A 19,549-nucleotide genomic window follows, 5' to 3' on the forward strand; every position below is an offset into this window, starting at 1 on the left:
CAATCGAGTTGTATATGCATATCTCGGCATGTATATGCATATACATAGGCGACTGCCTGCTACTGCATTTACCTGCTTCCCTTTAACGCATTTCAAGCACAGTCTTTCGCGAACGGTGCGCCGACTCGCACTACTGATTTCAGCTTCTCTACTCTTGAGGCAGAAAAAATTTTCGTATTTCCAGAGACGCGTGAAATTTGTTTGAATTTTAATGAAAAGTGTTACAATATATAAATAGCAGTTTATTCGGAAAAATCAAACTGCTTCGCATCTCGCTCATAATCAAATAAGTAAATTAAATTTTTTGGAAATTTTAATGAAAATTTATACTGTAAAATCACGAATATAGTTATTTTCTATTGTGAATTCATGCTTTAAAAAAAAGAAATTAATATAATTTATATAATTTTATAAAATTTTCTAGGATCCTAATTAGATATAAGATGATGCACAAATTTAATTTTACGAATTTCTAGAATTTTTAAAATTGATTCAAAATTTCTCCAATTTTGTTTCTGCTTATTTTTTAATATTTTTAGTAAAAATAATTGAAATTTTTAAAAGGCGGACTTTTTAATTGATTGTATATATAGCGATTGTTATATATGTATTTTTTTTATATATCATATCTAATGAGATATAATTATTTCCCTGTGAAGGATCAGCAGATAAAGCAACGACAGATTAGCGGAAATGTACAGTGTACATGTGACCCCGGGAAGATCTTCGGAGCGGAAGAAACACTCGAGAGATATGGACAGCGAAATTAGAACATATGGAGGACGAAGGAAGGAATCGATTTCTGTGAAGCTAAAAAACTACATCCGTTCGCAGTTTCAGTCAGACTCCATATCGGGTGAGTCGGAAAAAGTTTATTACATCAAATTAATCTTGTCTCTGTCAGTTTTTTCTTTAAATTGGGCTTGTAATAAATTTGTAAGATTTTATTTTTATCGTTAATTTTTGCCAATTAATTTGTTTATATATTTTATAATGATTAATCTAGAAATGTAAATAAGATGCACGCTTAGTAGATTTTTTGATGCATGAACTTTATTTTTATTATACATTAATATACAATATATTATGCAGTTCCACTGCATATTTTAACTATAAAGGTATATATATATATATATATATATATGTATATATATATATATATATATATATATATATATATATATATATAAGAATCTTCTATTATTTATTTATTAATAATTTTTATCTATATAATTCTTTCTCATTTTTCTCATGATTTATTTACCTTGCTATGTTCTATATAATATATAGGATGTAATATCCTATATATAATATAAAAGTCCTAATTCTTTCTTTTTCTAGTATAAAAAAATTGTAATCCTCTTCATATTGCGAGATATTTTACGTAAATGATATTTCACATACTTAATTAATATAAGTATTTTATCAATCTATCTCTGATCTATGATATAATGCATTTACCTCTATTTTACTTTTAAAATATAGAATCTTGAAGCGTTTATATATTTGTTCAAAATAAAGTATCCAAAGTACAATTCGAAGCTGAAAAAATGTACGATCAGAGATAGATTCGGTAATTTATCTCCTAAGTAATCGATTACTCAGCTTCCACTTTTCCATCTGTTATTGATCTGTGTTCGTATATCATTGTCGTTTCAAGTCGGCAAAATAATCACTCACTAGAAGTAATACAGAAACGTGGAAGAGCGTGTTATTGGGGTCTCGTGTGCCAATGGCAGTCTCGCAAAATAATTACTTAAATATCATTGCGGTTCGCGAAGGAAAGAAACTTCGGTTGTCCCAATTCCGAGTCGAAATAACAACGATCCAGAGATTCTTTCGCAGCTGAAAAAATCTTAGTTGTTCCGAAAAAAATAGTCTTTTATCGTCATTCTATGACTTATAGAGAGAACGTTATTAATTCCTATCACAAAAATTTAATCTACTTATTGTCTGTTAATTGTCATAAATACTGAGAATTTTTTAAGTCTTCGTTGGCGCACTCGAAATGTCATTGCAAAAGAGTGAATCCGAGATTGGGACGGTAATGTCGTCGCCGATTGACGATGACTCGTATTGATTCATCCACACGTCGTTGATGGGAGCCTCGGGAACGTCGCCGACCATCTCCTTCAGGATGTCGTTGCTGGTGGTCGTGTGCATCGTCGTCGTCGCATGTTGCACAAATGAATCGTTGGGTATATTTGTCATCCGCATACCCTGCGACGCATCGTTGTACAACATCCAGTAAGGCGAGAAGGAGTGCTGCCGTTGTTCAGCTGTGTATCTTCGTTCCACCGAGCAGCAGCCGCTGTTCGTCAAGCTAGATCGTTGCGACACGATCGGGGCCACGTAGCAGTAAACGCAGGACGTCTGACTCAACTTGGTGTAATCCACTTGCTTGGACACTTGGTAGTTCAGGACATTCTCCAGATTGCTGCTGGTCTCGGCGCTCCACTTCGGCCAGAATGGCTCTATCGGTCCTGATTGACGAAATATCGCTTAATTAAAACATCAGAAATGGAATCCGCTTTTAGACAAATTATTTATGAAAGTGATTGATAACAAAAATATTTTATACATATATATTCTCTTCCTAACACGCGGTTGAAAAATTTATATATATATATATGTGTGTGTGATTTTATATTTATGTAAAAATTGTTTTTTATTTTATTTTTATATTATCTCTCTCGTTTTATATTTATATTATTTATTTATAACAGTGAGAAAAATTAATAGAAACAAACGCGCACCAAATGCTGGTCTCTGCATATTCGTCGCATTAATTTCATGATTAACGCCGTTTTCCATCCCTGCCACAACATTGTGTTGCTGCTGATCCAGTCTCTCGTTCAATGAATTGCTCGTCTCTTGAGTAAACCGAGGATAATGATACTGATACTGCTGATCGTTCGTATAAGTATTTTGCTGCACATTGTTTTGCTGTCCAAAAGTATCCACGTTGCGGAAATAACCTGTTCCCATCTCCCCGTTATGTTTGCCAAAATTTTGCAGATAATAAATATCGTTAGGTTCATTAACTATCATGTCTGTGCCGTAATTAGGGTCCTGTGCGTCAAAGTTCAAGAAGTTTTGGCTGCCGTTGTAGGTGGTATCAGTCTGATATTGATAAGTTAAATTGTTGTCTACGTTTGGGGTAGCCACGGCAGGATCTGTATTGTTATAGTAGATCGTGTGATACACCTTGGAAGACTGGAGCTCGGTATCAGGCACCTCCATCACGCTGGTGATCGTCCAGTTCTGATAAGAATTCGGCCGATTGTCCACGTCGTTGGGAAACCTGTACTGATCATCGTTGGTCATCGCGTTTGGAACTTGTTGAGACATCAGATTCGCTTCGTTTAACAAAAACTCGCTTCTAGTGTTTTTCAATAAGCCATAGTACTCATTGGTATTGGTCTCGAGCTGATTCTCGTTCTCGTTGTTCTCCGATTCGGCAGTCAGAGTGTCGGAATTATCCAACAGATTGCTAGCCCAGAAGAGCGAGCTGGCGATCTCGCCTAAATTGGCACCCACTGGCGCCTGCAACATTCTCTTCAGCAGAAAGGAGCCCTGCGAACTGCTCTCGGGCTCCTTCAAAATCTCGTAGCTCGGCCTGTCGTTTGACGAGATCGCCAAAGGATCCATGTGATTCATCAAATTTGCTTTGGGATAATTCGACTCGTCGAGAGGAATTGTTTGCAAATTGGGCGGCATCGGTGTGGTTCGCAAATCCATGATACTCAAATCTTGCACCTGGTTGTTGTTGTTGTCGCAAGCCTGAAACTCCCGTTGAATTCTCTTGAGCAGGAACTGCTTGAATTCCTCGTAATGCGGGATCTTGGTGTCGTCGTCCTTGCTCACGATCTCCTCCTCGGCGCCGATCTGCAAAAACGGGAAGCACTTTGTCCGAAGTCAATCATCACCGTTCAATTTCTGTGTTGCGAAAATGTATGATAATATAACGCAAATTTGTTTTACTCTTTTGTAAAAGTCGAGAATATGATTCGAGCCACGATGTGATCGATTACAATCAAGTGAATGCGATCGAATTGCAAATGGAAATTTGTAGCAACTTACCCATTGATAAGGCGGCTGTTGCTGAGACTGCTGTTGCTGTTGTTGGCAATAATAGTCGTCATCGGCCATCATATAATCTGGACTGTGCAACGGCGTCGATGTTATCCCGAGTCTGGAATCTTTCGACTTCCTAGTCTTTCTCTTACGACTCTTCCTCAATTCCTGCAGTAGTCGGCTGAACTCCGCCTCATTTCCGCTTTTGGCGGCTTGGAGGACTTTGATCAATGCTTTCTTCTGCAATGAAGGATCTTGATGAAGTGAAAATATCGAATGCACGAAAAATGAAAAAGGAATACATTTTTTTACACGAAGAGATCTTCGAGAAGTATGAATTTGTAAGAAATTTTGCGCATGCTGATACATTTTTGACAGTTATACATAATAAAAGGATGAAACCCCTGAGAGGATTGAAAATTGTAAAATAATGTTCGTCGAAATTGAAAATCTGATGATTAATATTTCGGGGACGTAATAAACTTGCGAGTAATTAATTTTGCAATTACGAATGTGATTAAACTTGGTTAGAGTTTCGCATACCTTCTCACATCGTGAAGATATACAGAAGAGGGGAGGAAATTTGTTCAACCGTTTGCCAGATGAAAGCAATTTATTTTACATCGGTTATTCATATCTACTCGGAGCAAGTAGATAAAGACAAACAACAGCATTCAAATAGCCACGGATCGAATAATCCGTTAATCGCGATTAGCGCAATCTCCCTTTCGATGACAAGGCCGATTCTGACATTGCATCGATAATTTGAAGAGCAATCAAGATCTTGGTTAGAGTTTCCCGTATCTTCCCAAGTCGTATCCGTTAATTAGACTGAAATTTGTCTCATCCTTCAATTACCAGCATTTCAGCCTGTCGTTGAAGAGATGTCATACCCTTTGAATTACAATCACCATGATCGGAGCGCGATCGATGAAATTTGGATTAATCCTATACTTGGTTCGGAGCATGCGGAAGATGACAGAAGATAGGATTAAAATGGACGAGGAACAGGATACACAACGTTCGACCGGGACGACGTCATCACCGATGACGATGACAGCTCACCTTAACGTTACCCGGTATATGGTACCTCAGGGCCAGGGCCTGCAGCTCCTTGTAGGACAGTTGCGTGATATCACCGCCGACGTTCATGATGCTCTTATGTATGGCGGAATTTCGTCTGCTTCGTCGCTCACCCAAACGGATTTCGAATTCGAGCCGACTGACTTTTAGCGCGAAACGTCGTAAAATGTGGGTCCTCGCGATAGGACCACGACACTATTAAATTGGCACGATTGAACGCTACCATCCAGACCAATCGGCGAAGCTATTGATTTGTTGGTTCGCGAAATCAAAATATTATTGATCGACACCTTGGTGAATTTGCCTCGATCGGAGCCACCAATCCCGACCGCGAAAATACCTCTAGAATTGGAATTTTGGAAAGGGAAGAAAGCAAAATATGAAGATATATGAAGGTATGACTTCGAGTAGTAGTGATTGTCACATGTAATTAAAGCTTCTGCCGCTTCGTTTTCTGTCACCACTGTGTTGTCTGCCAAATTTTTCATCGATGTACATAGTCGTATGATGATGATGATATTGTGGTGATATATAATTATATTTATGGTGATTATGTGGTGTTCGAAAAAAGAATCAAGCTTGATTAGTAGCCGATGAACCTGTTTTTTGTGATTATTCTTCTATAAAATTTAATTAATTTGTGATAGTAAAGTTTTGAGTGAGAGATAGATTGAAACAGAGGAGAGAAAGAAAGAATCATAATATAATACATTTTCATATAATAATTATATGAAAAATATTAATTACAGCGACATGTTTCGACAAACTGCGTCACAAGTGAATTCTCGGGTTGTCGCGCGTGCTACTTTTGCATATCGACTCGCGCTTTGTTTACATAGAAAAAGTCGCAAACTTCAAGCCGAGAGTTCGTAAAACATTTAGACGAGTTTGAGATTGAAAGGAATGTACACTGTGTGACAAAAGTTTACGATACGTCTGACAAACAAAAAAAATAGGCGTGATAAGAGGGATAAGCAGAAATTGGATCGATTAATTGATGTAAAAATAATATTTTAAAAATTTGGCAAATTTAAATATTTAAATATTTAGGGAGATATATAAATACATTTACATCGTCGAAATTTATTTCTAATTTATTTCTAATACAGTCGATATACATCGTAACTGTTAGCACACAGATTATAATTTCCAGGTGATATCGACGTTTTATATTCTCACATGTGACGCAAAAGCGAGACTGTTGTGAATTAATAAATCCATCTGCTATTTTTGTAGGGATCCGATTGATCCGTCGTACAGGGATTTACCTTCTTACAATTAATGTACCAAACGTCTGGAAAGAAATATTGTACATAGATATTTTAAACAAACTTTGGTAAATTTCGAAAAAATATAAAACTTAAATTTTTTATAAAAATCATTGATTTAATAATTAAATTAAATTTGATAGCTTTTCAGTTTAAGGGATGGAAAGAGAACTTTTATTATTTTCTTATGATTCGCATTATTAGATCGATTATTAGAATCATATTTGATAATTTGTTTGTTAAATATTAATATTTCTTTGACGTATTTGTCGGGCTAAATAGGGAAGTATCTATTTTTAGATTGAACCGGTTAATAATTAAAATGACTTGTCAGCAACTTGTCAGCTATAGTAACGTATCATACGACAGACTTTAATAATAGAATTACTTTAATAATAGAATTATGATTGAAAAGACGCGTTAATGAACCTGAAATTTATGTGAAACAATTTGTAGCAACATTGTGCTCCACAACTTTACTTCGTGAGATAGAATACTTGGTGCGATGTTTATTGCCTCTTGAGAGCTTTTAACGCTTCGAGGCTTCTGTAACTTTTAAAAAGACTTTCAAGAGTTTTAAGACTTTTATTTTCAAGGCTTTCAAGACTTTCTTCGTAGCTGTTAACTACTTAGAATTGCTTTCTTCGACGTCGACTTTAATTTCAACCGTAATTTTTATTTTCTATTGTCTATCTTTTCTTATTGATTCTCTCATTGAAAATTAGAAAAATTCTAATGTGCTTAATTCGCAATCACAAAAAGGTTGAAATAATTTTTTAACTTTTATAATCGATGGGGAGGAATCAATTCTATCTTGTTAAGTCAAAAAAAGACTCTTCTATATTTATTCCTGTTCTCTAACTTAGCTAGATGTAGTACATGCTTTTATTGGGGAAAAACACTGGATATCTTTTGTTCGAGCTAATAACTTTTCCAGATTTTTTCAAATGTTCCGAGTTTTTGATAACAACATTAAAGAGATAACTCGAAACTTTTTTCCAAGTGACTCGAAGTTTCCACTGAGCCGTCAGTACCGAGAGCTGTCGAAGATCGTCGCACTTGCGCGCTGAGAAAACGACGTGCGACACGCTTTTCCGACGAACCCCCAGCTTCAGTGTGACATCGGCGTGTCCGTAGCTACCAGTAACAGTAGCAGCAGCATCAGCAACAGAGCAGCCCACGACGAGTATCCCTCTTGCGCAGCATCCGCAACTGCGTTGCGATCTCTCACCCCGCTCTCTCTCTCCGTGCATGAACGGAGCTCCTCATCGGGAAGTGTGTCTCGGAATGCGTCGCGCAGATCAGTGGTGGTGAAATCGAATCCCGATAATCCCGTTCTGCCGCCAATATATCAAGGAGAGGCCGAGCAGGAAGTGTTGTGCGGGCTTGCTGGCCGATGAAGGCGCGTAAGAGCCGCGACAAAAGTAAGTCCGGGTGACGTGGACGACTGTAAAAAGAAAAAAGAAAGAAAGGAAAAGGCTGCTGCGCGAGATCGAAGCTCTTCCTCATACCTTGCTCGTATTTGTGTGTGATTCGTTCGATAAACTCAACGTTTTATACTCGACGTTTGCACAGCCACTTTGATACTTGGACCAGTCGATCGACTACTCAGCGGAGAGCGTCGTTGACAAGTGGAGCGACAACCGGGGGTGATAACTGCCGAATGCAGCACCAAGGTGTGATGATCAGTGATAGGTTCTCTCTCTTCTTCTCTTATACACTTTTCCACCCTCTTCCCCCCTTTTCGCCCCTATGGATACGGGTTGCCTGATCTGTTTATCTGTCTGTCTGTCTTGTCCGTTTGTACATAGTAATCCCGTGTTCTGTGAATGGTAATTTTTGCGTAGGTCTGAGTCCAACCCCTTGTCGCACCAGGACTGTTAATGTGTCAAAGGTCATATCTTTCGACTTGGTACGAGTCTTTGGATACCTCCTCGGGTGATATGCTTGGATACCACACTTTCTCTAAACTTTCAGATTTTCTTGCTATCGATTTTGGGACTTTTTCACCGTTTAAATAACCGTGGCTTTCGAAATTCGCGAGATTGCCCGCTGCTCTTTCATCCCCTTTAGCTCTAATCGGTGTACTATATTTATATATCTCTACAGCAATATTGTATTTCCAGATTCTGAAATTGAAATCTTTAAACTTTTAATTTTTTCATTTTTTTTACATTTTTTTAACATTTTAAATAATCTTTGGATCTATTAATTTTTATAGCTCTCTCGAGATTTTCAAACTTTCACTTTTCTAATAGTTGCTTCAATTAGCTAGCTTCTCTATCTATTTACATTACTCTATAAAGCTAAAAAAATTTTTTAATTATCTAGATTTTAGCTTTTTTCTGTAAAACATTAGAGTATCTAGGATTTTTAGATTATTAAATTTTCGATATGTATTATTTCTTTTTAAAAAGATCCCTAATCTATCTTCCTTCTCTCTTTTTTTATCTCACACTCTCTACACTTAACTTTTTAAATTCTCTTACATTTCTGTACTATTTTGCAAATTTAAAATATATTATAAGAGGATATATATTATAGTATTCAATATAAAGCCAGTTAATAATCAAGAAATTAGAAAGAATAAAAAATTATAACTAAAAGATTAGAAGAAAGATTATAATTTTGTACTTTCTTTAACTTTTTAGCTGTTACATAAATATAATAACATACGTAAAAATATAGGTACGTTTTTATACGGAGGAAATCTGTGCTCTGAAAAATTTATCTTAGCAGCAAAATCTTTCCGCGCTTTATCTTCGCGAATATATTCACGCAGCTTTCGCAAAAAAGAAGGGATGGCCAGGAAGTACGGGGTAGGAGCTGCAACGTAACCATAGCAACCCCGGATACCCGGGACCAGAGCTAATGGTCGCAGTATGCGTCGTTAAAAGATGGGGATCGAAACGTCGCGATCCTTTAGAGAAAGAAAGTGATTCTTGACATATGATCATTATCAGAAAGAGGAGAAAGTGATTCCTGACATATGATCATTAATCATATTAGGTGACACGAATTTGCGACACAAATTTCCACCTATATTCCTCGAGCTGTCTTGAATCTCTCGAGTTTTCAGATTACTGACTAGCTAAGTAGACTAGTCTGTTTTTACAGCTTTTGACCCAAATTTAAAAAATTTAGATTTTAGGATTTCTCAACTCTTGAGTAGATCTCTCAACACTTGAATGTCAACTTTTTTTTAGATTCTTAGATTTATTTATTCTTTTTCTAGAATCTTTATTATTTTCTGTTCTTAGAGATATTTTTTCTATCATATATTATTGTAGAGTACCACGCTTAAAAGTTCATAATTCTCTTATAGAATTATATTAAACTCTTTAATAGCAAGCTTTTATTATTGTTTGACTAGTTAGTAGTTTAGCATATTGAACGTCGTAGTTATCAACTTGTTAATTAATATTATCTTGAGAATTTTTTTACAAAAATTAAGAATAAAGTTGCGTCTTTTTTATAGTCTACATCTACAAAATTATATACAAATTATTATATATATACATTGTTGATTACTTTTATAAAATATCTTTTTTCTTTAACATCTATAGAAATATGCACATATTACAATTAAAATGAAAAACCTACACTTATATTGTAAGACGTATTAAATTTTATGAAGCAAAACTTCTTCTCCTAGCACTATAAAGTCGTGTCTATGGATTCTCCTCACTCTCAGAATTTGAATAATGTAATCTTGCAATCTTCTTCTTCGAGCTCTTTCACAATCTTTCTCAAACTTCTTCAATGATTCGTATTGCAGAAACAAGGTCGCTCGTAAAAATTAATTTTTAAATTAAGAATATCAAATTAATTAGGAAATTTAATATGATACGATATTAAATTATTCCTTTCAATATTTCCCGAAATCTGGATTATAACATATTAATTCTCAATTTGCCTTTTTTACAACGAACTAGTTTAAAAATTGACAGATTTTTTAATTGGAAAAAAGAAACGAGCGATCTCGTATAATGCGAACCACCTCCGCGATCTTTCTTCACCCCTGTTGTCTCTCGCTTCTCACGACTTCTCTCCGCCTGCAAGTCTGTGCACTATATAGGTCCCCTAGAGTAGAGTCACCCTTTTTTAAAGGTTGCTTGGGTCATGACTTTTTTGAAAAGAGAAAAAAAGTAAGAAAACTCTTTCTCTCTCGAGTAAAAAAGAAGAAATAAATGGAATCGCCTTCTCTCGTCACACGTGCGTCAAGGGGTCGCCGGAGCCCTTCGCGCGAAGGGTGGCTTTCTCTCCTAGAGCACGCTTTGACGAGGCGAAGGACGCGAGAGGGAGCATCTCGAAGACGCGGCGCAGTCTTAGGAGTGAAAGGTTTGCGAACTTGCAGAAGGAGAACTTGAAGGACTCGGGGACGTTTTAGGGAGCTCCGGGGGCGCCGTAGCCCTTGGCGGCCGACACAGACCGGAGGAGCTCGCCACTCTCGCGGCCACCACCAGGTTCTCGCGGAAAGAGATCCAGCTGATCTACCGGGGCTTCAAGCAGGAGTGCCCGAGCGGCTTGGTCGACGAGGATGCCTTCAAAAAGATCTTTTCGCAGTTCTTCCCGCAGGGAGGTAATGAAGGGATAACGACGACGATAAGGATGAAAAATGATTGCTGGGTGTCCTCTTCGTCACGTTTGCTAATTTTTATTTTTATAAAAAAAATTATATAATATTGATCTTATTAATAGTTGCGTTTCCGTGATAATTAATTTGAAAAATTGTAGAGATGATAAATATTCGCATTTCTATTTTATATAATTTTCTCATCAATTTTTAACTTTTTAAAATATTTCGCGAGTTTTTTTTTTATAATTTTGTGCTGAGAAGGAATTGCATATGGATTCTTTTGAATTATTATTATCATTTTTTTTCTGATTATGATATGTTTTAGACGCAAGTCAGTATGCTCACTACGTTTTCAACACCATGAAGAGGAAACCATCGGGGAAGATAAGCTTCGAGGTGAGCGATATTGCGGACAAACGTTTTAGAGAAACTCGGACATGTGTTTCTACAACCCTCTAAACTTTTATCGAATGGAATCTTCCGAATGCATTCTCAGCTTTTCGGAAAATACAGTTTTAAACTAAATTTTAATCTTCCTGAACAGGAATTCCTCACCATACTGTCAAAGGTGTCGAGGGGCTCGGTTGAAGAGAAGTTACAGTGGGTATTCGGACTGTACGACCTGGACGGCGATGGTCTAATAAGTAAAGAGGAGATGCTGGACGTCGTGGGATCCATCTACGAGATGTTGGGTCGTTACACGCAGCCGCAAATTCTCGAGCCGCACGTGGCCGCTCGCGAACACGTCGATCGCATTTTCCATGTAAGTATTGACATATATCCTGTATATGAGCAAAAAAGCATCTGGATCAAAAATAATTACAAATAAAATAAAATGTTAAACAGAAATTTTTATCCAGAATTTTTATCAAAAAATTGTTTTCCAAATTCTCAACTTTCTAATTATTCTGAAAATAAAAATTAAAATTTTTTTTTTAATATTTCTAATTATTATATATCGTAATTTATTACATATTTGTCTTAATTTTATTTTTAATTATATATCAATATTTAGTATATCAATCAATAGCATAACATTTACCGAATTTATATATTAATTATTATTAATTTACTACTAATATACTGTTACGATATATACTAATTATATTATTAACTTTAATTATTAGTTATTAATAATGCCTTGCATATATTTTTAGTTGATGGACGCAAATAAAGACGGCGTGGTGACCATCGAAGAGCTGGTGCAGTGGTGTTCCAAGGACGAGCAATTATTGCGAAGTCTCGACACTCTGGATACCGTATTATGAGATCTTAACTTATTATCGGAAATTCCAGTATTGGATTATCAATTACGCTTTGAGCAATGATTACGAGGATTTCACGTAAAGTAAATCTTTTCGTGAATCTTTGCATCGATTTACCCGTCTCTCTTTATGCGAATAATACGCTACACAAATTATATCAGTGATTATAAATGATTGCGCATAGGAAAGATGATAAAACTCGATCGAGAGGGTTTAAAGAATCTTATAGAAAGGGGAAACAAAAATTCAATTAAATTTCTTCGTGAATCGCGAATTTATAATTTACAGGCATAATGTAAAACGCAGTAATTCAAAGTGTTGTTTGTTGCAAGGAAAAATCAAACGCGAGAAGTCAGAGTGTTATTGTTTGAAACATGTCTTTACGCAAAGACGCTGGAGAACTTTCGCACGTCTCTTTTGTAAATATGTATGTACCCGGTTTACACACATCTACCCAGTCTTTCATACAATACTTCCGGTACGTCACTCAAGGATAGATCTGAAAGAACATTTTAAGGACACTTTAAATCGCCTTTGAAATTTCTTGAAGCTTCACAGCTTTGGAAATTTTGAAAAAAAAAAGTTATATATGAAAAATATCAAATTTATATATTATACTTATATATTATTACAAAATTGTTAAATATTTTTAATTAATTATGACACAAAAATACATTGTTCAAAATGCGCAGTTGCAGAAAAATAAGTGCTGCAATAAGAGCAACAGATATGAATTTGATCTATAAAAATAAAGTTTATAATTGACGAAATCAAAATTTGAGCGACTTAATTTTTGAAATTTTCATCCAATTTCATAGAATCTCAGACATTTCTATTAATTTATTTTTCACAAGATTATTACGATATTCACAAAATATTATGAAATGTTTCGTAGCCTCTGGAACTTTAGTAGTATATGCATAATCTATTGATCCTTTGGGCATAACAGTGCCCTAACTCTTTAAGATTTCTAAATTTAATCTTTCAATCTTAAAATGTATTATTATGAATGCCGAATTTGGACTTTTTAGGCAGCAACTACTAAAACAATACTCTTCTCGGACCAAGTGAAGGAAACTATTGTTGTCCTGTTTTCACCTGGTCAATGCCTCATGTGATTATTCTGTACCTTATTATTATATAATATTACTAATATTAATATAGAATTATCAATAGACTTAAGATAAGAAAAAACTTATATTGTCTGCCATGCGTGCGATGTCGATAATAATGCAATTTTTTAGATTATATATTTATTTAAATATTATTAAAAATTGCTCCTTTTGTAATTTTTTTAAAGTTTTAAATCCTTTGATCACTGCGATAATCTTGCATTGGATTTTTATAATCGCAATTCCAATTGTACGTTCAACTTTGAATCTCTAGAATACTTGTATTGTAAAATTTTTTAAATTATTTTAATCTTTGATTTGCAAGTTTTTATTTTTGAATTCTAATTAAGAAAGTTTCCCTGTACAATTCTTTTTATTATACGATCTTCGTGGCAGATAAAATGAATACCATTATATTATTACTCGTTCTTAAATTGTTGAGATTTAAAATTTGATCCCTATTATACACATAAAAATGAGCTATATCGACTTTGTTAAAAATATTTCGTGAAATTTATTCTCATTCGCGTATATCGCGAATCTTTCAGCGTTTATGAGCACAAAATATCCTTCGCATATTTATTGAGATTAGCGTGTAGTATGTACATATACATATATATAAAAAAAAATATATATATAATCTTTATTAAGATGCATGTATATTCACATGCACATCTGTGAAAATAAATCTATCTTTGTACCTCGAACATCACTATATGCTTCTTGTTTATTAAATTCTTAAAAATAATATATCAGCAATTAACATATGAATTATATTTACGAATACAATAAGTATTTCCTACAGCTATTATTTTTCAAAAATGCCGCCAGGCATTTAAATATGGCGGAGAAGTCTCTTTCTCTCCCTCTTGTTAGAATGTTCAGAAATCCTACTCGTGTAGAGTAGCATCAAATTGGCCAATCAAGACACGGCAATATTTGTTAGTTCTGATAGGTTTTTGAACGCACCTTTATCGAAGTTTATTGACAAACCTTTGCCTTGTCATGATAACAATTTTGATCAGTCAGTACCTTATCAAATGTATGCAAGGTGCGCAAAACTCGAACAATTAGTACAATGAGAAACAACCGTATGTCAATGTTCGTAAAATATGATTTTAATATGCAACAATTATGAATTTATTTGAGTGGACTCGAGGGAAGAAGCGAAAATGGCAAAGATACAGTGGTCCTTGGCGAAGGCGCCAAATGTTCTTAAGTAAATCAATAAATTTGCATATGTATTTTCATTGTGAAATTCCTATATTTATATTTATTATTTATTAAATTTATCTTCTTTTATGCTTTTTCTATTTTTTTATCCTATTTATTTCATTCTTTTCATTTGCTATTCCTGTGTTTATGTAATATTTTTAAAAATTGCATTACTAAATTTAGTTGATTTTTCACTTAATTTTGTATAGACCTCTTTATTAATATGATCTAATTTAATTTTTATTTATAGGATTAGTTTGAAGCAGAAATGGTGGCGATTACAAATTGTCATTAAATCATTATTCTACAATGATTTCTTAAACTGGAGTTACGCTTGTGATATACTTATGGAACCTATGTTCTGGTTTGTTGAGAATTTCACTGCCTGTTTGGGTCCGGTAAGATTTTAATTAATATTTATTTTTCTATCTCATAGAATATCAATTTATACTATAATATTTAAAAATTATACCAATTATTTTCTGCAAATAAAGTTTTTTTATATATTTATATCATACAGTTTATTATATTATATAAATAATTCACAGTATACATAATTTAATTTAATGCAAATCTTGTTATATCCACAATATATTTACTAAACGTTGCAGCCCACAGGTATTTGTGATAATGGTAAGCCTGTTAACCGCCAGCATCGTATATATTGCATACTACTTGGGTTTACCCTGGTGGTGGGATCGGAGTCCTTCAGTGACAATAATTCTGCTATTGGTTGGAAACTGGCTACTAGTTAACGTCTGTTTCCATTATTATATGGGTGTAACCATACCAGCAGGTTATCCACCACAGGGTGGCCTTATTCCAGAGGCTGTGAGTATCTGCAAAAAGTGTATCAAGCCAAAGCCACCCAGGACACATCACTGTTCTGTCTGCAACAAATGCATTCTCAAGATGGATCATCATTGTCGTATCCTTACATAGTTTATAAATCAATTTCAATATTTCGATTATTTCTCATTAATTAATTAGTCCTCTCAGATTAATTATTATCAATGAAGTATCTTGCAATTGCGATATCTTGTGATGAATCTTCCTTAATTAACATATAGCATGGCTAAACAATTGCGTCGGCCACTATAATCACCGGCATTTCTTCCTGTACATGGTTTACACTGTGCTCGGCATTACGTTCATCATGATATTTGGGGTACGACTTGCATACGAGGAATTTTTCCCTGAGCAGGAACCTGAACTGGACGGTCATCCAGTGCGTCTCAATAATTCAGAAATAATTCCTGTGGTATGTTAGATGATTAATGAAAATATACTTTATCCAACTACATCGTGTAGTTTTCAAAAAGTAAATATTGCATTTAATTAATGCAGACGGAATCACTGGACCATTTAAGCAAGGAAGAACTAGCAGAAATAGTGAGACAAGCAGCAGAAACCGAGACGAAGGAATGGCAACGAAGACTGATCATTTTCACGGGTCTTATCTGCATCGCCACGTTTACAGCGTTGGGTGCCCTGGCCTGGTGGCACGCGGGTCTCATCACCCGGGGAGAAACGAGCATCGAAGCGCGTATCAACAGCACGGAAACGCAAAAGTATCGAGCCCAGGGCAAGTTCTATCAAAATCCCTACGACTTCGGGCCAAGGGAGAACTGGAGATTATTCTTGGGAATAAAAAACAGGTGTTAAAGTTTTACTAAAATAGATTTTAAAGTGTTAAATGTTTGTGAGATAATGATCTTTAATTAAAATGCAGTTAATTGATATTTAGAAAGCCATATGAATTGTAAAATCAAGAAAGCTAATTGAAGCAATATACTTATAAAATAATTTAATTTTTTAAAATCATAACAGTGGGCATTCATTATATTTATCCGATCTTCGTTTTTCTAAATACTATATACTATATTCTTTTAATTTTAAGATGGTTATATAATGGAATAGAATTTGAAAATTTATTTTGCTGCAAATTTTATTTAACGTACAAATATTTTCTATCAAATATATCAAGTTATTTTAATATTATTTTCAATGTCAAATATGGCGAATATTATTCTCATATATTGTTTCTCATATATTGCAGAAGCTGGTGGCATGTTCTATTCCCATCAATCCATGGTCCATATGGGGATGGACTCACGTGGCGAACCATTCACGATAGCAAGATCTCTTAATTTTTAAGATTCAAATATCAACGAAACTGATCATCACTCCTGCATTTTACAATTTATACTTTCTTGTGACTTTTCCGTTTCAATATTCTAGTCAGAACTGCAGACTGTTTAATGCACATCACAATTAATAGATGTATAACATATATAAAATTAGCTTTCACAACCATTGATAAAATTCTTTTGACAAATAATAATTGGATAAGCAGCATAAGAAGCATGTCAACTCTGAAATTTTAAAATTATTGTTATACATATGATGAATGGAATATTTTATCAAAAAATAACGAAAAAGTGGACAAAAATTGTAAATGTTAAAAATATTTTAGTACTTTATAGATTAATTTGACTGACTAGTCAATTTTAATTAATTAATTGTAAGATTTAATTTGATCAAGTACAATTTTAATAAACAATTTTTTAAAATAAAAATATTCATATAAAAGTCTAATATATCACCGTTATTGTGGCCAGACGATATTCTCAATCCACGAAATATAATGGGATACTCTCGTGTACACGCCAGGCGTGTTGATGATCGCGCAGCCTTGACCAAAACTGGTGACACCGATCACTTGGAAGACGCACAGATTCCTAGGATGGATAACTTGTAGAGGACCTCCGGAGTCGCCCTGGCAGGAATCACTGGTCCAACCGCCACGAGGATCACCGGCGCAGATCATACTCGGTGTGACACCATGAGGAATCTCTTTGGAACTGTTATGCCGTATTGTGCACGCTAAATTGTCCACCAGATCCAGCTTAGCCTTCTGCAATCGATCTGTCTGATCTCCAGCTGAAAGCACATCGTTAAACTTCATTAAACTGGTATTTCACATTTCTTACTAAATTTAAAAAATTTAGAAATAAAGTTCCTGGTTCCTAATAAATGTAAAAAGTCCTTTACATATACAAATGTTCGAAATTAGTTAAAGGATTATTAAATTATGTACCGAATTCGGTGACACCCCAGCCGCTGATCCAGGCACTTGTAGGTACAGTATCGTATTGTTGATAAAGACACGCAGGTCGTATCAACATACTAAACGTAACGCTATTCATGAGTTCTATTAGAGCTATGTCCGCATACATTGCGGGTGGATTGTAATCCGTGTGTCGTATCATTCTTTTGATGGTAATTGTGACACCAGGTTGTTGTTCTGTCAATCTGTGAAAGCCTATTCGCACATCAGTCGGTGCGCCACTGCAAGAAGGCAAATCTTAAAGGACTTCGTTGGTCGTTCCATAAATAACTGCAAGATCATCCTCGTGATTCTTAGCTCTTCAGTTTAGGTAAAATAGACTTTTCTCATAGACTTTTTTAATATTTAACTTTTAAAACGCCATAACTTCCTCGTCTAATATATTCTGAATTAATCTTGAGGGATGTTTTTGGATCTTAAACTTTTATCTAATCCATTGTTGCAGTTATTATGGGATGACTGATGGAAGAAAAATCGAAACTTTTCCGCTGAAGTTCTTATTTAAGAAGCGAAGGAAAAATAGAAAAATAGAAATGTACTTTGGTCCGTAAGTGCAATGCGCAGCTGAAAGTACCCAAGTATGTGAGATCAGCGTCGCGCCGCACATCAAGGTAAACGTCTCGTCGGAATTACGTCTACCCAAGGCGACCATGTGCGGAAATTCGCCGGCTTTGGCCTCGGTGCCACCGACGACCAAACGATTCGTATCCCGACAGACATTGTCCAGCTTGATCACGTCAGACGATATGCCGGCCAGCGACATTATCTCAGTTGTGCCTACGAGTTCTCTCACATATTCGTCGCATTCTGAAATTTTTTATAGATATCAAAATGTGTAGCAAATATGTAAAAATCTTAAATAATCTAGGTCATTCGCTAGATTAATATGTTGATTATGTTATAATTCAAATATTTATTGTTAATTATTGTATAATCACATTTTACTTACTAAGCTCTGATCTTGTTTTCGAGTCGATCCTGATAGGTATATCCTCCAATGATGCTGTTCCTGAGGATGGAGGTTTAACTTTAATAGGAGGATTATTTGTAGGAGGTATTATAAAAGGGTTATTAACTGGTGCTGGTGGTGCATGAGATGATGATGATGGTGTATTAATTACTGGTGCAGATGGCAGTGGTCTATAAGATGCTTGTGTAACTGGTTCCGGTGCATTAGAAGTTCCTGTATCAACTCTTGTGTCAGTCCCAAAGTTCAAGAAGGGATTGTTAGTGAAGACTGCAGTGCTGGATGAATTATTCTCTTGAATTATATTTGGCTTTTCATTTTCGTTGACATGTAACGACAGAAAGATATTGCTGTCAGCACTAGAATTTATGGATTGCTGAAGAAAAGGATTGAACGCAATACCTTCACTGAGTTGAATTTTGGTTGAATTTTTCTTCTTTGAAGAAGCATGATTACCTAAAAAATTTGAAGATACATACTATCTATATTATACACATAGAACTTCTTAATATATTTTGCTATACAAATTCTTTTTAAAATAGAAAAATTTTTTAATGTATAGATACAAATTTAGAATCAACAATGCACAGTACTATATAAAATTTAATAATATTCACACAATAACAAACAACAATCACCATTACAACGAATATTCAAAACGCACAAGAATAATCTATATCGTTTTTAGCGGTAATTATTAATGAAATTAATAATAATCCACCTGAATTTTTGCTGTTGATAGGCTGCCAGATAAAGGCTGCAATCAAGAAGATTACAAGGAATATTCCAAAGCGAAGATCCATCGCTGAAGAGAGACGCGCGAGGATATTGAATATTCAATGTCAAGTATACA

At 34.9% G+C, this 19,549-nt stretch overlaps 4 protein-coding genes across 13 annotated transcripts; 2 read left to right on the forward strand and 2 right to left on the reverse strand.

The window, feature by feature from the left end:
* The first annotated feature begins 96 nt into the window (after positions 1-96).
* On the forward strand, positions 97-14,091 carry LOC114932670 (A-type potassium channel modulatory protein KCNIP2). Of its 6 annotated transcripts, none has more exons than XM_029304994.2 (6): positions 97-290; positions 660-856; positions 10,786-11,010; positions 11,333-11,403; positions 11,552-11,770; positions 12,165-14,091. In XM_029304994.2, exons 2-6 carry the CDS (start codon positions 694-696, stop codon positions 12,273-12,275), a joined length of 789 nt encoding a protein of 262 aa, XP_029160827.1. In that variant the 5' UTR covers positions 97-290; positions 660-693; the 3' UTR covers positions 12,276-14,091. The 6 variants fall into 6 exon arrangements, with proteins under 6 accessions (XP_029160827.1, XP_085339192.1, XP_029160852.1 ...); XM_085483066.1 differs by lacking the exons at positions 97-290; positions 660-856 and adding exons at positions 1,407-5,706; positions 7,295-7,852; XM_029305019.2 differs by lacking the exons at positions 97-290; positions 660-856 and adding exons at positions 1,407-5,555; positions 7,432-7,852.
* LOC114932614 (uncharacterized) lies at positions 1,201-5,339 on the reverse strand. 3 transcript variants are annotated; one of them, XM_029304912.2, is made up of 4 exons: positions 5,143-5,339; positions 4,084-4,317; positions 2,757-3,888; positions 1,201-2,483 (listed from the first exon to the last, which is right to left on the reverse strand). In XM_029304912.2, the coding sequence occupies exons 1-4, from the start codon at positions 5,227-5,229 to the stop codon at positions 1,984-1,986; spliced, it is 1,953 nt and encodes a 650-aa protein (XP_029160745.1). In that variant the 5' UTR covers positions 5,230-5,339; the 3' UTR covers positions 1,201-1,983. The 3 variants fall into 3 exon arrangements, with proteins under 3 accessions (XP_029160745.1, XP_029160737.1, XP_029160754.1); XM_029304904.2 differs by having other exon boundaries at positions 2,757-3,906; XM_029304921.2 differs by lacking the exon at positions 5,143-5,339 and adding an exon at positions 4,936-5,112 and having other exon boundaries at positions 2,757-3,906.
* A 231-nt stretch (positions 14,092-14,322) lies between the features above and the next one.
* On the forward strand, positions 14,323-18,782 carry LOC114932663 (palmitoyltransferase ZDHHC16A). Of its 2 annotated transcripts, XR_014924739.1 has the most exons (7): positions 14,323-14,603; positions 14,850-14,997; positions 15,218-15,527; positions 15,670-15,860; positions 15,947-16,257; positions 16,659-18,039; positions 18,175-18,782. XR_014924739.1 is itself a non-coding variant. In XM_029304972.2 (6 exons), exons 1-6 carry the CDS (start codon positions 14,557-14,559, stop codon positions 16,747-16,749), a joined length of 1,098 nt encoding a protein of 365 aa, XP_029160805.2. In that variant the 5' UTR covers positions 14,323-14,556; the 3' UTR covers positions 16,750-18,782. The 2 variants fall into 2 exon arrangements, 1 of the variants encoding a protein (XP_029160805.2); XM_029304972.2 differs by having other exon boundaries at positions 16,659-18,782.
* Positions 16,530-19,506, reverse strand: LOC114932634 (trypsin-1). 2 transcript variants are annotated; one of them, XM_029304946.2, is made up of 7 exons: positions 19,418-19,482; positions 19,099-19,152; positions 18,679-19,006; positions 18,269-18,536; positions 17,700-17,950; positions 17,206-17,542; positions 16,530-16,974 (listed from the first exon to the last, which is right to left on the reverse strand). In XM_029304946.2, exons 2-6 carry the CDS (start codon positions 19,144-19,146, stop codon positions 17,208-17,210), a joined length of 1,230 nt encoding a protein of 409 aa, XP_029160779.1. In that variant the 5' UTR covers positions 19,147-19,152; positions 19,418-19,482; the 3' UTR covers positions 16,530-16,974; positions 17,206-17,207. The 2 variants fall into 2 exon arrangements, with proteins under 2 accessions (XP_029160779.1, XP_029160760.1); XM_029304927.2 differs by having other exon boundaries at positions 18,679-19,152; positions 19,418-19,506.
* Positions 19,507-19,549: the final 43 nt, after the last annotated feature.

Source organism: Nylanderia fulva, unplaced genomic scaffold, assembly GCF_048542155.1.
Source record: "Nylanderia fulva isolate GAGA-0341 unplaced genomic scaffold, ASM4854215v1 Scaffold23, whole genome shotgun sequence".
NCBI lineage: Eukaryota > Metazoa > Arthropoda > Insecta > Hymenoptera > Formicidae > Nylanderia > Nylanderia fulva.

What these genes read in the sequence shown, in the direction of transcription:
- LOC114932670 (XM_029304994.2), top strand. Translation starts at nt 694, where the DNA reads ATGTACAGTGTACATGTGACCCCGGGAAGATCTTCGGAGCGGAAGAAA. An exon ending in GCAGTTCTTCCCGCAGGGAG is followed by an intron (nt 11,011 to 11,332) that starts GTAATGAAGGGA and finishes GATATGTTTTAG; the next exon opens with ACGCAAGTCAGTATGCTCAC. An exon ending in ACGTCGATCGCATTTTCCAT is followed by an intron (nt 11,771 to 12,164) that starts GTAAGTATTGAC and finishes ATATATTTTTAG; the next exon opens with TTGATGGACGCAAATAAAGA.
- LOC114932614 (XM_029304904.2), bottom strand. Translation starts at nt 5,229, where the DNA reads ATGAACGTCGGCGGTGATATCACGCAACTGTCCTACAAGGAGCTGCAG. An exon ending in AACAGCCGCCTTATCAATGG is followed by an intron (nt 3,907 to 4,083) that starts GTAAGTTGCTAC and finishes CTTCGGACAAAG; the next exon opens with TGCTTCCCGTTTTTGCAGAT. An exon ending in TATGCAGAGACCAGCATTTG is followed by an intron (nt 2,484 to 2,756) that starts GTGCGCGTTTGT and finishes TTCGTCAATCAG; the next exon opens with GACCGATAGAGCCATTCTGG.
- LOC114932663 (XM_029304972.2), top strand. Translation starts at nt 14,557, where the DNA reads ATGGCAAAGATACAGTGGTCCTTGGCGAAGGCGCCAAATGTTCTTAA. An exon ending in AAGGCGCCAAATGTTCTTAA is followed by an intron (nt 14,604 to 14,849) that starts GTAAATCAATAA and finishes TTTTATTTATAG; the next exon opens with GATTAGTTTGAAGCAGAAAT. An exon ending in ATTCAGAAATAATTCCTGTG is followed by an intron (nt 15,861 to 15,946) that starts GTATGTTAGATG and finishes TAATTAATGCAG; the next exon opens with ACGGAATCACTGGACCATTT.
- LOC114932634 (XM_029304927.2), bottom strand. Translation starts at nt 19,499, where the DNA reads ATGGATCTTCGCTTTGGAATATTCCTTGTAATCTTCTTGATTGCAGCC. An exon ending in GAAAACAAGATCAGAGCTTA is followed by an intron (nt 18,537 to 18,678) that starts GTAAGTAAAATG and finishes AAAAAATTTCAG; the next exon opens with AATGCGACGAATATGTGAGA. An exon ending in CATTGCACTTACGGACCAAA is followed by an intron (nt 17,951 to 18,268) that starts GTACATTTCTAT and finishes GCCTTCTTGCAG; the next exon opens with TGGCGCACCGACTGATGTGC.